This window comes from Stylophora pistillata, chromosome 12 (genome assembly GCF_964205215.1).
Source record: "Stylophora pistillata chromosome 12, jaStyPist1.2, whole genome shotgun sequence".
NCBI lineage: Eukaryota > Metazoa > Cnidaria > Anthozoa > Scleractinia > Pocilloporidae > Stylophora > Stylophora pistillata.
In genome coordinates this window covers 12,708,584-12,727,337 of record NC_142530.1, presented here as the reverse complement: position 1 = coordinate 12,727,337, position 18,754 = coordinate 12,708,584, and the positions used below count along the sequence as shown (strand labels likewise).

At 38.5% G+C, this 18,754-nt stretch overlaps 2 protein-coding genes across 5 annotated transcripts in view; one reads left to right on the top strand and one right to left on the bottom strand.

Moving 5' to 3' along the window:
- Positions 1-725: 725 nt before the first annotated feature.
- LOC111343069 (GPI inositol-deacylase) lies at positions 726-3,832 on the bottom strand. 2 transcript variants are annotated; one of them, XM_022950211.2, is made up of 2 exons: positions 3,636-3,832; positions 726-3,158 (listed from the first exon to the last, which is right to left on the bottom strand). In XM_022950211.2, the coding sequence occupies exons 1-2, from the start codon at positions 3,830-3,832 to the stop codon at positions 1,091-1,093; spliced, it is 2,265 nt and encodes a 754-aa protein (XP_022805946.2). In that variant the 3' UTR covers positions 726-1,090. The 2 variants fall into 2 exon arrangements, with proteins under 2 accessions (XP_022805946.2, XP_022805945.2); XM_022950210.2 differs by having other exon boundaries at positions 726-3,832.
- Positions 3,833-3,986: 154 nt separating this feature from the next.
- Positions 3,987-18,754, top strand: part of LOC111343070 (polyglutamylase complex subunit TTLL1) — a 47,713-nt gene continuing 32,945 nt past the window's right edge. The window contains exons 1-3 of one of the 3 annotated variants that reach the window (XM_022950212.2): positions 3,987-4,127; positions 12,559-12,624; positions 15,608-15,750. In XM_022950212.2, coding sequence (XP_022805947.1) covers positions 4,012-4,127; positions 12,559-12,624; positions 15,608-15,750 — 325 coding nt within the window. In that variant the 5' untranslated portion in view covers positions 3,987-4,011. Of the gene's footprint in view, positions 4,128-7,050; positions 7,174-12,558; positions 12,625-15,607; positions 15,751-18,754 lie in introns of those variants that run through there. The other 2 variants (XM_088739916.1, XM_022950214.2) reach the window with 2 other exon arrangements.

The window sequence follows — 18,754 nt, the reverse complement described above, 5'->3', positions numbered from 1 at the left end:
CCCTAGAAAGGCACATTCACAACTTATTTCAGTCAGGGGTACTGTTGGGGGTACAGCCATTCTTTCGGATATCATGGCCATGGTAATAACTAACATTTCAATATGATATTTGATTATCATCTCATCTTGTTTTGAAGCAGATTATTATTAAAATTAATGAACAATATCATGCTTCACAGCAGATAAGTATTACACTTGATAAGAATCTGCCGCAAACAGCATCATAAGTATCAATGTCATGATAACCTGCCTAGTACTGCGTCAGTAATTTTGCCAAAGTTGGCGCGCCATACAAGTGTGGTTTGTGCAATGCAAACTATGTCGTGTAATAGTAAATTGGCCACCGTTACGATTATAAAAGCTGACGTTTCAAGCGTTAGCCCTTCGTTGTGTAATATGTCGTTACGTAATGAAAATGTAGAGTATCGTGTAGGTTGTGGAAGTAATCGATAGTAAGTCATCTGCTGTAATCAAGTTTATTGTAAACTATACTTTGTTTGTGGTGTGTTCTCAGTAAACTATTGTAAGCAACGTACTGTAACTGAGTCCTGTAGTGTATTGTAAGTAGAGTAATGTTTTGTAAAATGCCAAAAAAAAAAAAAAAGAAATTCCAAAAAAAAAAAAAATGAAAACTATGTCGGGTACACATTCCAACACCTCTATCAGCACATTGAGGAGCATATAGGATCGTCTTCAATCGAGAAACACATTAAAGAGCAACATGGAACAGTCCCAAGTGACATATATTGTGATTTTCACACCTTGAGAAAGTGCCAAAGTAAATTTGATTGCCTGATCAACAAAATGCTCTTTATAAAGGAGCTTGAGACAACTTTGAACAAACAGTCTGATTCAATCTGTGCAAAGTTACTTTTATAGGTAGGTACTTTATCATCTTAGTACTTGCATTTTAGTGCTTGTAGTTACATATTTTATCATTAGACATTCTCACACCCTAATTTCTACTTATATATGTATATTTCATTTGCTTTTTCTACAGCTCCAAAATAATCTCTGCAACATCAAAATGTCGTTCTTTATCACTTGTTTTTATTCTGAAATGTTTTTCGAAAAAACTACTTATAAGAATTTAATCTTCCTTCCTCCTTTTAAATCCAGTAAAAAAGTGGTACAAATTCAAAACAGTAAAAAGAAGACAAATAATATAGGGTATCATGTGCATAGGGATCACTACAGCATGGGTCACAGCAATGCCCAGTACAAAGCATAAATACACCAGCAAACGAGGTACCTTTACTAGAGGGTCAAACACAATCATGTTCACACCAAGAACAACTGAAAACAGAGTTGTGTGATCAGATGAAAGATGATAAGAAAATGGCAGATTATTTGCCCAAACCACCAATGCTGGAAAACTTATCAAAATTACTAAGAACAATATAATGCACATTGTCAATCCAATGTTTACCTGGCTCTCTAGTAAAGCTAACATTGTCTTGATTTTCTGTTCACATTGCTTAGTCTTATATCTTTTAAAAAGAGCCATGTATTTCCAGGTCTGCCAAAGACACCAAAAAAAGGTTAAGAGAAGGCCCAATGTCCCACAGAAAACAAGTGATGATATTACAATGGCAACTGTCCAAATCCAATCCTTACCTCCTGGCTGCCTTTGAACATATGGTAGTGATTCAAAGTAACTCAAAATAAAACCACCAAAATTAGTCACCATTCCCATCACTACAAATAATGCAATGACGATAATGAGGGCTGTAGATATGATCAGAATCAGAGGTAGTAACCAAATGTAAGTCTTCAAGTCATCAATGTTGGGGAGCCAATCATGTTGACCACTCTCACCACTGAGTACATAAAATGCCAAAATTAGCTGTGAAGAAAAGAAATGAATTTGTACAACAAGAAGCAGAACTCTGAGACTCTTTGATGCACTTGTAGCCAGACTAAAGAATGATTCACACTGTTTTTCATACACCATTGAAGACAACTGCCATGCAAACACTAGCATGACAACAGAAAATGTCCAACAAGGAAGCTGAACTGCATAAAATCTGTATATCTGCCCAAGTGTTTGAAAGAAATCATATTTAGCACTGATTCTATATGAACACTTTGGGTCTAGCCACATATGTATCTGGACATGTTGCTTGTTTCCTATTGGTTTAGGGTGATGCAGTTTCAACACAAGTTCAACTGAACCATTGCTTGAAAATCTGTATACATCTTCATTGAACCAGGGAACATGAATCCTTGTTACTAATAATGACTTTCTAGCATCACAGTCTAATGCTTCAAAATGAAAAACAAAGACCCTCCAACTCTTTACAACAGACTTTAAAGTTATGTTAGCAAACAGAGAATCAGAGGGAATAACAAGAACTCTTGATTTTATAGATAGCACTCCAGGTAATTGCATGTCATACACTAAACTACCAGAAGATTGATACTCAGACCAGACAGAAGTTCTTTTCCTGGAAGAGGACACAATAACTGCAAAATAAGCTATTCCTTCAAATGCATTGAGTTTCAGCTTCACATGTTTAATTACTGATCCATTCCATGGAAGGAGAGAGGCATGGTAAGATAAATCAACAGTGCTGTTACAAGCTTGACCAGAGGTCTCCGGACATCCATACAACCATTGGTCAGACTCACTAGTTGTCAGTATCATCAAAGTATCATGTGTTGCAGACCATTCATCTCTGGGAAACAGTAAAAGTATTTGTTCATTTCCTGTGTATCTCCAAAGCCGTTTGTGTGTAACCAATCGATTAAAATCTTTAGCTAAATATCTTTCTCTGCCATTTATGTTTCCAACACTATTGAAAGTAACCTTTGATGGACCTGGATTTCTCAGAAAGTGATGCTGTAAGACTGCAACTCTTTGTTGTTTATTTTCTGTTATCTGTTGCGTATTTGGATCTATCATATCAAATAATGCACGATTGCTCACCAGAACTAGCTGTTGGCACCAACAGAGGCAAAGATGGTCCACACTGATCCATACTCTTGGCACAGAAGTTGTAACTACACTTATGGTTTGAGAATGTAGGATCAGATGGTGCAGTGATGAAGGGCTAGATCTCACCAACACATCTCTTACACCACCACTCACAGATACCACAGTTACATTCTTCATTCTTGATGTGGTATCATTTACAAGTGCATGACTTCTCCAAAACCTATTAACATTTTCGTAATAATTTATAAGTTGTGGATCAAAAGGCAGAATGGGATGGCGATGAGGTGTTCCATATGTAATGATGGTGTGAACAAAACTTGTATCGAACTTTGGCAACGTAAATAAACCCCTGGCAATCAAACCACCCATAGAATGTCCGATAAGTATAACAGAAGTTGGTGGACTGTCTGTATTCTTATACAACCAGACAATGCGTGATACGCACAGTCTTACAAATTCAGTTTGTTCATTCAGTACTCCTCCAAACACACCGGACAAGGATTCATCAAAATCAGCCGTAAAATAATTAAAATGCGATCTCAGACCCACTGCTTTCCGCAACGCCACTGATGCTAGGGAACGAACTTGTTTGTAACTTCCTGCATTACCAGGAATGAAGAGAACCGGAATCCCCCCAAGATGAAGACCTTTGGATTTATCTGCGTAGTCTCCTTCTCCATAAAGATATAAAGCATACCTAGGAAAGCGTTTTGTAGTTCCTTTCCACATGGGCACTTTGATGTACTGAGGCCATTCGTACATCCAAGTCATATCGCATCTGTTCTCCTCCAAGTTGGATAGAAAATCCCGAAAGCCAATCAAAACAAACGCAGTAAAGACGGCAAACCATGTGATTAAAATCAATTGTTGTGGTCTGAAAAGGCACCAACTCATCGCGAAAGGAAGATGTGTGCACTGTGTACAATCACCGTGCCACGCGTCAACTAAATCTGTAAGGTTAAAAAGAGGGGAAGAAACATCGTTACTTTGCGTGGTTACAAAGCAGCGAGCTTGCTTAGTCTATTTCAAAGTTAGCTACCGCTGTAAAGTTAACGTCTACAGGCTAGAAAGCTATGTCTGGAGGACGAGTGAAGTACGTGTGTGACCAAGACAAGTCGGTTTTAGTGAACAATTTCGAGAAAAGGGGATGGGTACCTTGTGCCGAAGACGAGGACTGGAATTTTTATTGGTGAGATGGATTTATACTTTGGTGAAATTTGAGTTTCTTAACAGTTATGGTCCGATGTAAATGTTATGAGATTTTAACTCGCATTCTGCGACACTTCGTTGACATTGTTAAGTCCCTCAAAGGTCATCTCGCCCCAACTCGTGTCGCCCGAAATAAAAATACAAATCACCCGTTAAAGAAACGTCCATGGGTACGAATATCAAACAGACAGTGCAACGCTGCATTTTATTGTTACAGAAACGAGCAAGAGCAACGCATCACTGTTGTTAAAACCAACTACGCTTTTAGAGTCATTACTCAAACATATTTCAATTCTTACCATATGATCGATTTCTCCCTAGTCAAAGTCTTCATGGTGCTCTTAGAATTCAATACCGCTTGAGTGATAAAGTTTCTTAAGGTTACAAAACGTCCACGAGTGCGAAACGAGTACATACCAAACGAACAACACTTCATTTTGTCGTTAGAAACAAACAACGGCTTTAGAGTCGTTACTCGAACATATTTCTATAGGTGGTTTTCAATCAATCTCTAGAGACGCGGGTAATGCACCGCTCAAATGGGAGCTTAAGCAACCACGACGACGAACGGAGGACGACGACCGGAAGTAGCGAGAACGTCACTGCGGAAGCGCGAACCAAGAAATTTGTCGTCGTCTTATCGTCGACGACTTGAGATGGACCAGTTTCACATCGTCGTGAACTTCCGAACTTCAAAGCAATTTTTCTCATCAAAAGGTGCGGCTTTATTGTCGTTTTTTTGACAGTCTATGGCCGGTTGGAGTTTGTATTCGCTTCTACGGTTGATTTAAACCTCCCTGTTCAGTTTTCTAAACAAATAAAATTCGACAACCCACTAACTCATTTTCCTTCCTCCACACAACATGTCAAATCAAGCGGTGAAAGCGACCACGTTAGGTTTAAATTTATTTGAGTATATTTTATGAAAGAGTGCTGTTTATCGTTTTTATTGAATGAAAAGGTGTAAATGGCAGTGAAATACACTTCTGCGTTCGGTCAAAAGTTGTGTGTATGGAACTGTCGGTTTATTGCTACTAAAAAATTTTGCGTGTTGCTGTTCTTCCATCGAGACGCTTTAAACAGCAAAGAATTCTTCACATCGGTGTGTCAACATGAGCGTGAATACCTCTCAGGTTTTGCGAATCTATTTTCGAAATGTTTGATAAAGATCTATATTTACAGCCATAAAAATTATTCCGACAAAATCACACGGGAAAAAATAGTATTCTTGTTTGAAGCGCGACGACTGATCTGTCCCGATCGCTAGCTAGCATTGATTAAAATTGACAGACTTGCGTCGTTTGCTCGCCAAAGGAAGGAGCATCAAAGGTAGAACATATCAGGCTAAAGCACGTTGAAAATCAGGCAAGCCTTGGGCAAAATAGGTTTGTTTACACCAGCAACACTTAGAACTGAATTTTAATCTCGAATAACTTCCGTAAAATTTATATTTTAAACTTTTATCATGCGTAAATTATTGTAAATAAAGCTAAAGCTTAATAATTCCTTGGACTTTTGATGTTCAAGAATTGAATAACCTACTCTCGAACTTTCGATATAGATGAAAATTTGATCCATGACTGAGAAGAAGGTTTTGGAGGTCTCTGAACGATGTCATTTCTTAAACTGACGAAGCGAGAATAAACAAAAATTTCAGAGGTCGTCGTCCTTGAGCAACTTCACTGCTTAAGTTTCATTTTCTTGCTAAAAATGACATCCTCGTTCCAGACCCGCCGCGATTACTTGACGTCGTCGTCGTCCCTTTCGTCGTGGTTGCTTAAGCTCTCTAATGTCTTGCCCCAATGGGGGGAGCCCGGGCATACCCAGGGGCTATTGACATTTTTGAAAAAAAATTGTCAATAAGCCCCTCTGGAGGGCCTTATTAGAATGACAATAGGCCCCACACAAGGAGGAAAGATACGTGTTTAATTTATCTAAGAAATACCTGGAGCCCGTTTCTTGAAAGTCCCAGTAAAATAACGGGCCCAAAGCCATGTTTTAATATCAAAATTTTAAAGGATAAGAAAGCAATTTCGGGCACCCAAACCAGTCCTTTCTGTTTCTTTAGCTAATAGTTTTGTTTTATCATTTTCAAAACATTTTAAATCCACATCTTGAATGAAAACAGAACAGCTTTACGGGCCCGTTAAGTTACCGGGACTTTCAAGAAACGGGCCCCTGGACACTGAGAGATATATTTCCTCAACAGAAGTTGAGGAGTATACCACAATGCTACGAGCGAGACTGTCAAACAAAGTTTCAACTTTAACTTTTTTTCCTATTTATATATGCACAGAATGTGCAGACATTGGATGAAAACTTATTGTACTGGCTATTAAAAATTGAAAAATAAACAAGCTGAATGTATTTAAGTTTTTTCTTACCTTTTTTACTTCTGTTGACATAGTTGGTGCGAAAGCTGCCATTTTGATTTATGCCAATTCGACTCTCTCTTTCTCAGTCCTTCTCTGACGAAATGGTCAATAAACCCTACCCTGGGGTGAGCCCTGTGTCAGTAAAAGTTTACAACCCCTCCCCCAGGCAAGGCTATTTTGTCAAGAGCCTGTGTATGCCCGGGCTCCCCCCGCTGGGGCAAGACATTGATTGGTGCATAACAATGGTGAAAGGAACAATTGCTGGTGGACGAATAAAAAAAGCTAATAAGATATCTATTGTTGACATAATGTGCAAACCACCAATTCTGATCATCATCTTCATGGTGTTGTCAGATACAAACAGCGCTTTTGTGATAAAGATTTTTGAACTCTATTACTTATTTACAGTTAAGGGACTAACCGGTCAAGTCACTGGAGGATCGTCTTGCACAAAGTCATGTCGCCCGGCTTCTGTTTTTTAGGTCAATTATTTTATTAATGATGTTACCAAGGCAACATCATGAAGGCAAGATAATATATTCCAATTTTTGGCCTAAATACCTTTACTTTCCTGTGGTGAACACAGTCTTCATACTTTGCTACATTATGGAAATGACATTGCCTGACCTTTTGAAATGGTAAAAGCCTGAGGTCAGTAAGATGGTTTTGCCATTATTCTCTGATTTCTCATTTTTTAGATATATTTGCTTAGCTCTGATATATGTTAACATATATATGCCTTTTAAAGGTCAGTTCAGGCCAGCCTTCCTTTCAGTTTCAGTCAATGGATAGGTAAAAGAAAAACTGAAAGTTATTTTGATTTTGGAGTCATTGCCAAGATGTAAATGCTGGCTAAATTTGGCCAAAACAAGAATGCACCAGTAAGATCACATGCAGAATGGCAGTTTAGCATTTTCACTAAGTTGAAAAATTCTAGGTAAATTCTTAATTTTTTAAGGCTTATTTTGATTTCTTGAAAGAGTAAAGTGTTGGGTTATTGTGAAGAACAGCTCCCCTCCACCAACAGTCAGCCAACTGTCCGCCAACAGTTGGCCAATTCTAAACCAACAAGCTACCAACAGATTAGCGGCAGGTGGTGAAATAGCTTGATTAGACACCATATTTACATTTTAAAAAACTGATCAAAGCATACATGTGCATTTTTTCATTCAAAACTCAATGTAAAACTTACTATAAATGCTTGAACTTTCTCAAAATACCACTAAAACTAAAAATGGCATGAGAACATTCATTGCGCATTTATTGAAACTGTGTTAATTCTCCATTGAAGAGTGGTGTTTAGAATTGCCCTATGATGCAATATGATCCTGATTTTGGTATATTTGTAGGTCATGTATGTATAAATGATATATCTTGTTTTGATCCGGTTAGCTCAATTGGTTAGAGCGCTGGACTGTTGTGTGGGAGGTCGAGGTCGATGGTTCGAGCCCCGGCTGGACCAACACTCAAGGTCTTAAAATAACTGAGGAGAATGTGCTACCTTTCTTTAATAAGAAATGGATAGATATTCTAGTCTTCTCGGATAAGGATGAATAAACCGTAGGTCCCATCTCCTGCATCTATTAATTAGATAATTTGGTTAGGCAGGGTATGTTAAAGAACCCACTCACGAGATTACTGTGACGTGGTCTGGCCTTTTTACTGGGAATTGGCAGGAGGGGGCATCTTCAAATAAGTTTCCTTCGATTGTTTGTAAACTGCTGATGCAGTCTGGCCAGAGTCCCCCGAACAGTGTTGTGATGCGCATTTGATCATATCGACATGTTAATTTGCACAATATAAATATTAAATCATTAAAAATTATTATTATATAAAATGATAGAAATAGCAAACATTTGTATTGCCAAGCTAATTTATAATATAACCAAAGTAAAGCGAGCAGTCTGATTGGTCAATTCAGTGTCCACGGACTGTATGCCCATGGACTGTATGCTGCTGATGTAAATAAATGTAAAGACTAGTTTTCAGTACGTGCTTGTTTTTTCTGGTCACCTAAGATTTGTTAAATAAGAGAAAACTCTTTTGCTACAATGCACTGTCCAATGTTATGTTATAAAACAAATGCCACAGTAAACACTATTGAGTTAGGGATGCACTAGGGAGGTTTGCTTAGCACTCAAGAAGCTAGAGTTGCTCTCAGCTATTTCCCCACACGACTCTTACGCTTCTTTTGTGCTTAGCAACCTCCCCTGTGCATCCATAACTCAATAGTGTACGCTGTGGTGTTTACCATTTGTTACATGAAATAAACTACATCTGTGATTCTTGTCGAATTAATTAATGCAGTCACATTGTGATTTGATTTTGAATGTACTGACAACAACAACAACAACAACAACTTTATTTGCACCCATGAATTAAATTAAAGTTACATTGCAAAAAAGTAAAAAACAAATAAAATAAAATGCATGGCTGCCCAAAATAACCACCAGGCTAATAGTGGTGTGTTGTATGAGGAATGTATGAAGCGCGATACCCTCTTGGAAATTTCGCACGTTGCTACATCCTCCTACAACACACTTAGTCGGCATATTTTCGGACGATGTCGACTACAACCTTCCCAAACAATTGAAAATGTGTAAAATGCAGACTTTCGTGTTCTCAATTTGACGTTACATTACCCGCTAGAGCCATTTCTCTTTAAACTCGTTCTTGGGGCAAGATGGCGGCGGATTTTCCGTATTTTGACTGGGCACAGAAAATTGAAGATTTGAGCAAATAAAAAAATTTTTGCACAGAAATACTCAGAAAAATACGCTTATTTCATTAAGCAAAGAAAAAATTTTGGGTTTAGGTGCACTTTAACCAAAACAAAATGAACAACAGAACATATGTTGGTCTTAGCTTTTATTGTATTTGGTGGCTCCTTTTGGAGCCTGTTTTTTTTAAGCGGGTTCAGTTGAGCAAGTAGAATTCTGTTATATGTCAGATAGCATGTTCATGAAGTATTCACCTGAGTAGACTTTTTTGCCAGTTATACTCATCAAGATAGGACGGAAGTTTGCCTTTGGAGATTCTGATCATCACCTTCAACTTTCTCTTCACCTAACCCCAGACCCCCTTGATAGTGTTCTTGTGGGCTCCTGCACATGTAAAGACAAAGTTCTCCAAGTGGTTTACCATGATGTAGATGTAGCCCAGGTTGTTGAGGTTGAAGTAAGGGGAAAACTTGTCAAAAATAATCGTGATTCCAAGTGTTACAAAGTCCAGTTACTAAAGTTTCCCTCCTATAGTTCAGTACTCAGAAGACACGACTTCTTCTTTCAACCATGCTAAAAACCCAGGTACCTCTAGAAATGCAATTATTGTAACAAAGTATTCATATGCAAAAACGTGCTCGACCAATAAACAATTGAGTATTCACTAATATTTTCATTAATATTCTTTTATATTTATATTAACCAACCACATTTCTGTAAGAGTTTTACACACCCTGTTGATTTGATCCTTGGGAGAGTATCAAAGCTCTTGTGTAGAGAAATGCAATTGTTACAAATTTATTTGCAAACAAGAAACAATGTGATAGTGACTTCTAAAATGTACCATCTATGGCGGCGACTATGCAATCTTTCATTGTATCAACCAGTGTGGTGTCTGTTCTGGTGATAACCGGCAATGTTCCTGTCCAGTTTAGGCACCTCAAAAAACGAAGAAGGAGAAGGCCCTCCAGAGCAAACAACAGCCTGATGATGAACCGAGCTACCAGGAGGTTAACAAAAAGTATGATGTCTTGGCGAACGACTACGAGAGACTGGGCATGCCCTTCCACAACCAACGACAGCAGAATCAAGAACTTGCTGCTGAGTTAAAGATGCAGAGGAATTAAAAGATGCAGAAATTAAAAGATGCAGAGGAGCTTGCCCAATCTGGTCCACACAAAAGTCAGAGGCCATCAAGACTCTCCAAACTAAGTTGATGGATGCCAAAAGGACCATTGCCGATCTCAAGGCTGAGGTTCAGACACTGTGCCAACACAGCTGAGGAAACTCAGCTGCAGCAACCCCAATAAAAGATGCCACTCACACCAGCACCCACAGTCTGGCCAAAATCCATTCTGAATACCAGAAGGTGCTACAGATCCTTAAGGACAACAGCTGTCGCATGGTGAATGCATTTGCCTGGCTGGTTGCCCTTGCAGCACCCTCTGAGATTTTTTCGCTGTTGCTGAGTTAGGAATGGTAGAACTCAACCTGGCACTAAGAGACATAGACAGGGGGTCTGTTAAAGAACTCAAAGCAGTCTTCAGAAGAAGACTTCAGAGACACCTGCCAGTAATGGCTAACATGTGACAAGAGGGACAGCTGTTGCCACTCAAATTCAGTGATCACTTTTAAGATTAAAGCTGTCTCTCCTTTTAAGCAAACAGCTTCTTTAGGAGCCAACAATAAAGACAAAGTCATTAACACCATTGACTAATTTACTTGAAGATATATGAAAATCATATATGTGAACTACGGTTAAAGAAATAAGTATGAGAGCAATCTTTGTATAACTGCAAAGATCGCTTCATACTTGCTTTACTTCAGATGGTGCAAAATTCAGAGAGGGATTGGGACAAAGTTAAAAATCCAAAATGGTGAATGGGCCCAGGAATGGAAGTGATTGCTGGAAGAGAAATTGCCTAGAAATTGTGCTGAACTAACATAAAAGAGCCATTAATGTCTGAAAATATTAAGAGTTTAATTTCATCTTTTTGATGCAATTATCAGAGGTTCTAAATCATACACACTTCAAGGTAATAATTGACTTAAAAGTTGCCAACATTCTACCAACAGTCAACTCACAGTTGGTCAACTGTTGGCCAACAGATGTCCTGCAAGAAGTTGTCTTTTCAGCAAACCTAAATAAAGCTGTCAGCTGACTGTTGGTAAGCTGTCAGCCATTAGTGGAGGGGAGCTGTTCTCCACAATTACCAAGTGTTGCATTTTTCGACTGCAAGTCAATCAAGGTGACACTGTTGAAACCAGTGTTCCACACTTGGACAGTTAGTTTCAATCCATTTTATTGAATATGCCTTAAATCGCATGGCACATGGTAGAAAAACTTAAAAATGAACAGTCAAGAATACAATAAACAAGAATGCTCAAACCAAAGATGTGAGAAAATGAAATACCTGTAACATGGAAAGAAGCAATCACTTAAGATGTCCAATTCCTAAGAGAGTGAAATACATTTGCGAGGTATTTTACTGAGCTTAATGAACCTTAGATTGACTTGTAGCCTCCATGTTTTCTTCTACTGTATTTGATTACATTGCAAAATGAGGTAAACTATCAAAAATTTAATAACAAAATGTTCAAGCATGACTTGCATCACATCAAGGGAATTTCCTTCATAGCCTCAACTGCGGGAGAATTTTAAATTGATGAAAAGATAGTACATATCATTATGATCAAGCTCATTAATGAATTCTCTGTGGCTCAGTGGTAGAGCATTGAACTGCAAAATCTTAAGGTAGGAATTTGCATGTTGGTGGGGGAACTGGCATTTTCCTCTCAACTATGCTTGTAACAAATGAGGAACTTACACCTTCCTTTATAAAACCTTCCAATTCTGACCCAAGACTATGAAACAGGTTCCCCTTCACTGCTAGATAGTACTAAATCAAGAGAGCGTTCTTCTGTGATGTGAAGGTTGTCAGTGGGTGTTGCATTGGGGTGGTGAGGTGGGGGAGGGAAGAATTTACAAATAAATTGGTGGTTTCTTCAACGGAATATCTGTGAATGTTTCTTAATACTTCCTTATGGACAAGCATTTCTGCTCAAATAGGCTGTCCTAGTTCCTTCAGGAGTTCTCTTGTAAGGTATTAGTCACTGTATTATGGGTAGTATAGAACTACCCATAATACAGTGATAGTCTAGTATAGACTATAGTCTATACTAGATATATATATAGTCTATACTATATAGTCTAGTATAGACTATCACTAGTCTAGTATAGAACTACCCATAATACAGATAGTCAAGGAATGATTTCATGTACCTGATGATTAAAAAAATAATTCATTGTTAATAGGGCCAGCGTGCAGACAGTAAGAACTATATTTAATGTGGACACCGGATACAGGCTTGGAGATGATCAGTATGTATAATTAACATTTCATGACTAAAACAGTTATGTTTTCAATAAGTTCAAATCTGTGAAGTCTTGACCCAGCCAGTAGTTACTCTCTTTGACATCATTATTACAAGTACAAAATAATGTATATCTAAACACACAGGAGAACAAATGGGTGAAAAATGATAATTAAAATCGCAATTGAAGTGGTGGTAAATTGTCTTTTTTAAAGGTCTGTTATAACTATTATATAAGTACGCGTGTGAGTTCACTGGCAGTTATTACTGGTACTTGTTTGTTGATGATTTATGAACTTTATTTGTTTGGAACTCAAAGAAATTTGTGTAGTGACCCAATTGTGCATTCATTTTATTGAGTTATGTCAGCATAAAGAGTGGTTTGTCACACCAATCAGATTGCTGCATTTGTAGTGTATCACAAACCAATCAGATTGCCACATTTTTGGTGTATCACAAATCATCAGATTGCTGCATTTGGGTAGGTATGATATGCTAATCAGATCACAGCACTGGGGTATGCTTGCACCAATCAGAATGCTGTCCCTTATGCCAGTCATGTCTGAACATTAGGGTTCCACGATGCATTGCAATGGAATCAACCCAGCATTGACACACCAAGAATGACATTAACAAGAATTATGAGTTCATCTACCAGTGTAATGGTTCATGTCCTTCATGAGGACTTTTCCGCTATGATCTGTCTGGATTGTCAGGGAAATTTTCTACCATTTGCGAGTTAAAACGTGTTTTGTGTACTGTTCCTTCACTTACAATGCACACACTGTCAGCTAAAGCGTTAACACGAATTTAACATTAGAGCGTGTTGGGCTCGTTTTGCTGACTCACTTAAAACTTATGCAAAGCATTTGCCTAAATCATATTTGATTGATAATCTTGTTTTTGCCTTGTGGTTGCTCTTTTTACAAAGTTTTTATTTACTTTTTGCATTGATTGCTGTGTTAAATATCTGTTTCTTTGCTCCTAAAAGTTCTCCATGAACTAAATATTGTGTTTAAAGGTACTTTCTAGCTACAATTGCGTGTTTACTGGCCACTATGAACTAGACTTTCTTAGATGAAATGCCATTTTCCAGTAAACAACATAAACTTCATGACATAATCCTACCTCACTGAAAAAATTTCACAAGGAATATAATGCTACTGTTAGTCAATTTTCCACGCAATTCTCTCGTGCTTAGACGTTTTCTGCCAAAAAGATTCACTTTTAGTTACCTTGGACTTCAACCCATCACGTGTAAATTTCTTGTAAACAACCAGCATTTTACCAGTATTTCGCATGCACAGGGCAAAGTCCAGATAGGCAACAAGCAAACAAGGAGCCTACGTTGTTATGCTTTGAAATATGATACTTTTCTCTTTGTTTAATCTATTTTCATTAGTTTGAAGAACGGAGACCCCAAAATATCTTTGTTCAGAGGCGGTTAAAAATGAAAGAGAGTTTTGGTTTGCTTTCTTTTGTAAAATTATATGGAAGAATATTTTTGAGGCAACTAGCTGTAACTAAGTAATCAAAACATTGTCTCTGACAAAGGAACAGCAGTAAGCATTGTCATAGCCTACAAGCAGGTTGTTGTTTGGTCTCATCATGCAATGTGAGAGAGAAAACGTTTCGTGATGAGACCAGATTAGGGCTGTGAGGAGACTGCAGGAAGTGTGGTGCTAGTGCAGTTTATTTTTTTTTGCCAACAATCATTCAGACACCAACGGCAGTGCTATAAAATGTGTCTAAGTTTATAACAGATAAATTGGAATTTTTTTTTTTTTGCTCTGCATTGAATGATATTTTCAGTGGAGTCTTTTGAAAATAAATGCTCTTTTTCTTTTTCAAAAATGCAAACGTCAGTTACTTAGTGTCTTATTTCAACACACATAGACAAAAAATAACTCCTACTTGCCTAATAGTATGTCTTTTTTGCTCTCCATTGAGCAATATTTTCAGCGGAATCTTTTGAAAATAAATGCTCTTTTTCTTTTTCAAAAACTCAAACGTCAGTTACTTAGTGTCTTATTTCAACACACATAGACAAAAAAATAACTCCTACTTGCCTAATAGTATGGTTTTTTTGCTCTCCATTGAGCAATATTTTCAGCGGAATCTTTTGAAAATAAATGCTCTTTTTCTTTTTCAAAACTGCAAACATCGGTTATTTTGTGTCCCATTTCAACCCACATGCATAGCATGCCTATGTTCATCTGTTTGTCAGGGAATGATACCCTACAGGGTTCGTGAAAATCCTTAGTTGAAAGTGCCAATTAGATAGAAGTATGTATATATGTGTGATTGATTAAGCATGTGGTCAAGATGGCTAGATTTTGGGTAAGTTCTTTTCTGCATTTTTATGGACTGAAACGAAGTTGAGGTCCATAAGAATGAAAAAGTATAATGAGGCTAACGCTCTCCCATCTTGACTGAACAGTGAAGGAGTAATTATATATTAGCAAAAAAAATTGCTTTTATGAGAAACTGTTTGGGGCTGCGTCGGTGGGGGTAACGAAATAATTTGGATATATCAACAAAGTTTTTATAAGAATCGAGAATGACTGTCTTGTTTATTTGAAGAGCCAGGAAAGAAAGCCAACCATGTTTTTAGTACAATTAATCCACAAGAGTCGTTTATGTTTTTGTTTTAACTGTCTTTTGCTGCTTTTTGCAACTTGATCTCACACAATGTCCAAGAATTGTGCACTTTGTAAGTCCACTCCGTGCGCTTTTCTTCTTATATGGGATCAAAGCAGACCATCCCAAGCAGGCAGGGTGGCTTCATCATACCTGCTCACATAGCCAATCAGAACACAGGATTCCTTCATATTGCCCACAGGTGCTGCCAGTTATAATAATAAAATCGTATGGTATATTTCTATTTTCACACTTTCTGCCACTCCAGAGTTACTCGTTAGTTTAGGGCACAAGAGAAATAATGATTTATAAGCCTCTCAACTAGGTCTGACTTTGCCTTTTTTTTGCAGAGTTATCAATCACTTCCCTAACCACTATGAGCTGACAAGAAAAGATATGATGATGAAAAATATAAAAAGATACCGTAAAGACTTAGATAAAGAGGGCAATCCTGTGTCAGAAAAAGATGATCTGGGGAGATACCTTCATCTTGGTAAATTGTAATTTGTTTATTATTGCAGTAAATGGTTTGAACTCTGGGGTAACATGTGAAAGTGTGGTGTGATCGTCCAGGTGAATGTAGTCCTGAGCAGGATTGTTGTCGGTGGTGATGACTGACGTTTCGACAACCTGTGCAGAAGTCATCATCAGAGTCAAGTGAATAGTTGTTGTCATTAGAATGTTCTTACAAGTCTAGTTTGTGTAGAATGATTGGTCAGTTTTGCCAATAACATCACGGCGGGCATTCATTCCACCAATTTGTTCTGTGTGATGGACGAATCCATTCAGTAGAGAGACAGCTATGGTGATTGTCACATTTCTTCCACGCAGGGCACATACTTGACAATATGCTCACTCGCCAACTCTCGCTCTTCCATGGCTTTTAGCTGTCAAAATGTTATAGCTGCATTCATAAATGAAAATGGTGTGACTAACCATCCCAGTGCTCATGAACCAGTTAGTGTAATTAACGCACATCTGAATAACATCTGGCTGGTTCCTATCTGCTGGTAATGGTCTAGCCAGGTTAATGCATACCAGCATCCCGTCAAGAGCTTTTTCAATCATTCCGTCATCTACGAAAGGTTTTGCCGGCAATCTTTTATGAAACTCTTGGTTTATTTCTCTCAAAGTAAGCAGGCATTTCTCATTGATTATGTCACTCAAGCACTCCTTCATTTCTTCATCCACTTTAACATTGTGAGAACCACAACGTGGCCTTTCATGTATTCAACCTCCCCAGACATATTTTCAGTGCTACAATGCTTCTCATTGTAGACCTGAATCTTCTTGTTTTTCGCTTAGTACGGATGATTAACGTACTATTAAAATTATGCTGATTTGACCAGACTTGTTTAAGTTGTGCTGTTCTTGCCCATTATAAACCTGAAAATTTTATCTTTCTTTTATTTGTTAATCTTCATCTGTGCAAAGGAATTATTAATTAAGGCTGGAAATAATCGGTTGAAAATGAAGATAAAGCAAAGAGGTCTAATAAACTGAGTAATAAACCTTTCAAAGCCGTGGTGAGTACTAGCGCACTAAACAAATGAAGAATAAACCGTGGTGAAATGTCCGTACCGAGTACTACGGTACTTACGTACTAGTACACTTAACAAATGAAGAACAAGCCGTGATGAGATGTCCGTACCGAGTACTACGGTACTTACGTACTAGCACACTTAACAAATGAAGAACAAGCCGTGATGAGATGTCCGTACCGAGTACTACGGTACTTACGTACTAGCACACTTAACAAATGAAGAACAAGCCGTGATGAGATGTCCGTACCGAGTACTACGGTACTTACGTACTAGTACACTTAACAAATGAAGAACAAGCCGTGATGAAATGTCCGTACCGAGTACTACGGTACTTACGTACTAGCACACTTAACAAATGAAGAACAAGCCGTGATGAGATGTCCGTACCGAGTACTACGGTACTTACGTACTAGCACACTTAACAAATGAAGAACAAGCCGTGATGAGATGTCCGTACCGAGTACTACGGTACTTACGTACTAGTACACTTAACAAATGAAGAACAAGCCGTGATGAAATGTCCGTACCGAGTACTACGGTACTTACGTACTAGCACACTTAACAAATGAAGAACAAGCCGTGATGAGATGTCCGTACCGAGTACTACAGTACTAACTTACTAGCGTACTAAACAGATGAGCAACAAGCCGTGATGAAATGTCCGTACCGAATACTACATGACTAACGTACTAAACAAATGAAGAACAAGCAGTCATTATATGTCTGTACTGAGTACTGAGGTACTAACGTACTAAATAAATGAGCAACAAGCCGTGATGAGTTGTCCATACCGAGTACTAAGGTACTAACGTACTAACGTACCAAAAAAATAAACAACAATCCGTGATGAGATGACCGTAACGAGTACTACGGTACTAACGTACTAGCGCTCTAAACAAATGAGCAACAAGCCGTGATGAGTTGTCCGTACCGAATACCACGATACTAACGTACTAACGTACTAACCAGATGAGCGTACTGACCAGATGATACCGTACTAGCGTACTAACCAGATGAGCAACCTTCGGTGTGGGTTCATACCAGCATTAATGTACTGCAGTAAATGGTTTGAACCCGGGGGGTTCAAACTACTGGTGCCCGTAACGAGTGTACAACAAGCCAATGTGAATTTCCGTTCAGAAAGCCTTTTAGACGGCAAGGCTTGCTGTCACGAACAACGCAACACACTTGCGTTACGCACGTGATTTTATTGTGTAATTTAGTTAATCATCGCCATCTTTCGCAACCCCGTAACCCGATCTTTTCACGACCTTTGTAACGGGAATGACCTTAGTAAGCTTTACGATACACGCGTTCGTCGCTTCTACGGAGAAATTTGGGAGTTGGAGAAATCTTTTTGCCTTCACACAGCCAGCAGGAATTATAACGTAAGCTTAATTTTAGTTTATCCTCTGCCACTTATTTCGTTCGTTGACGGAGAGTTCTCACTATTCGCAGCTATTCCGTTGCGTAACGCGTAAATTTTTTAATGTTGTAGTTTTCACCGCATGCTTCAATGGTAACCAAGGAATAAATCGGTTTAAAATCAGGCCTGTAATGTGTGGTTGAACTCGGCGAACTCGGGATCAATACTTCCCGCAAGGACTTGGTTCGCGAACGCGACAGTGAAAAGTTATAATCGATACACTTTATTGGAGTGCCGTTGTGCAACACCTCACGGCTCACCGCCCCCAAAGTTTGGAGTCTGTAGAATTGTAGATCTGCACATAACATCGACATCTTCGACATGGCAGAAAACGTCAAATACTCATCGCGGGAGAGCTATTCGTCCGAACTCAAGAAGCCCTTGTTAAACACAGGATCCGATTCCATTTCGCACGTGTCTGAAAAATGTTCTCGCTCACGCAAATCGTCATCTGGCCGATTGTCCTCCTCTACCAGTTCTAGCGTTGCACGGAGAAAGGCTTTGGCAGAAGCTGTAGCAGCGAAACA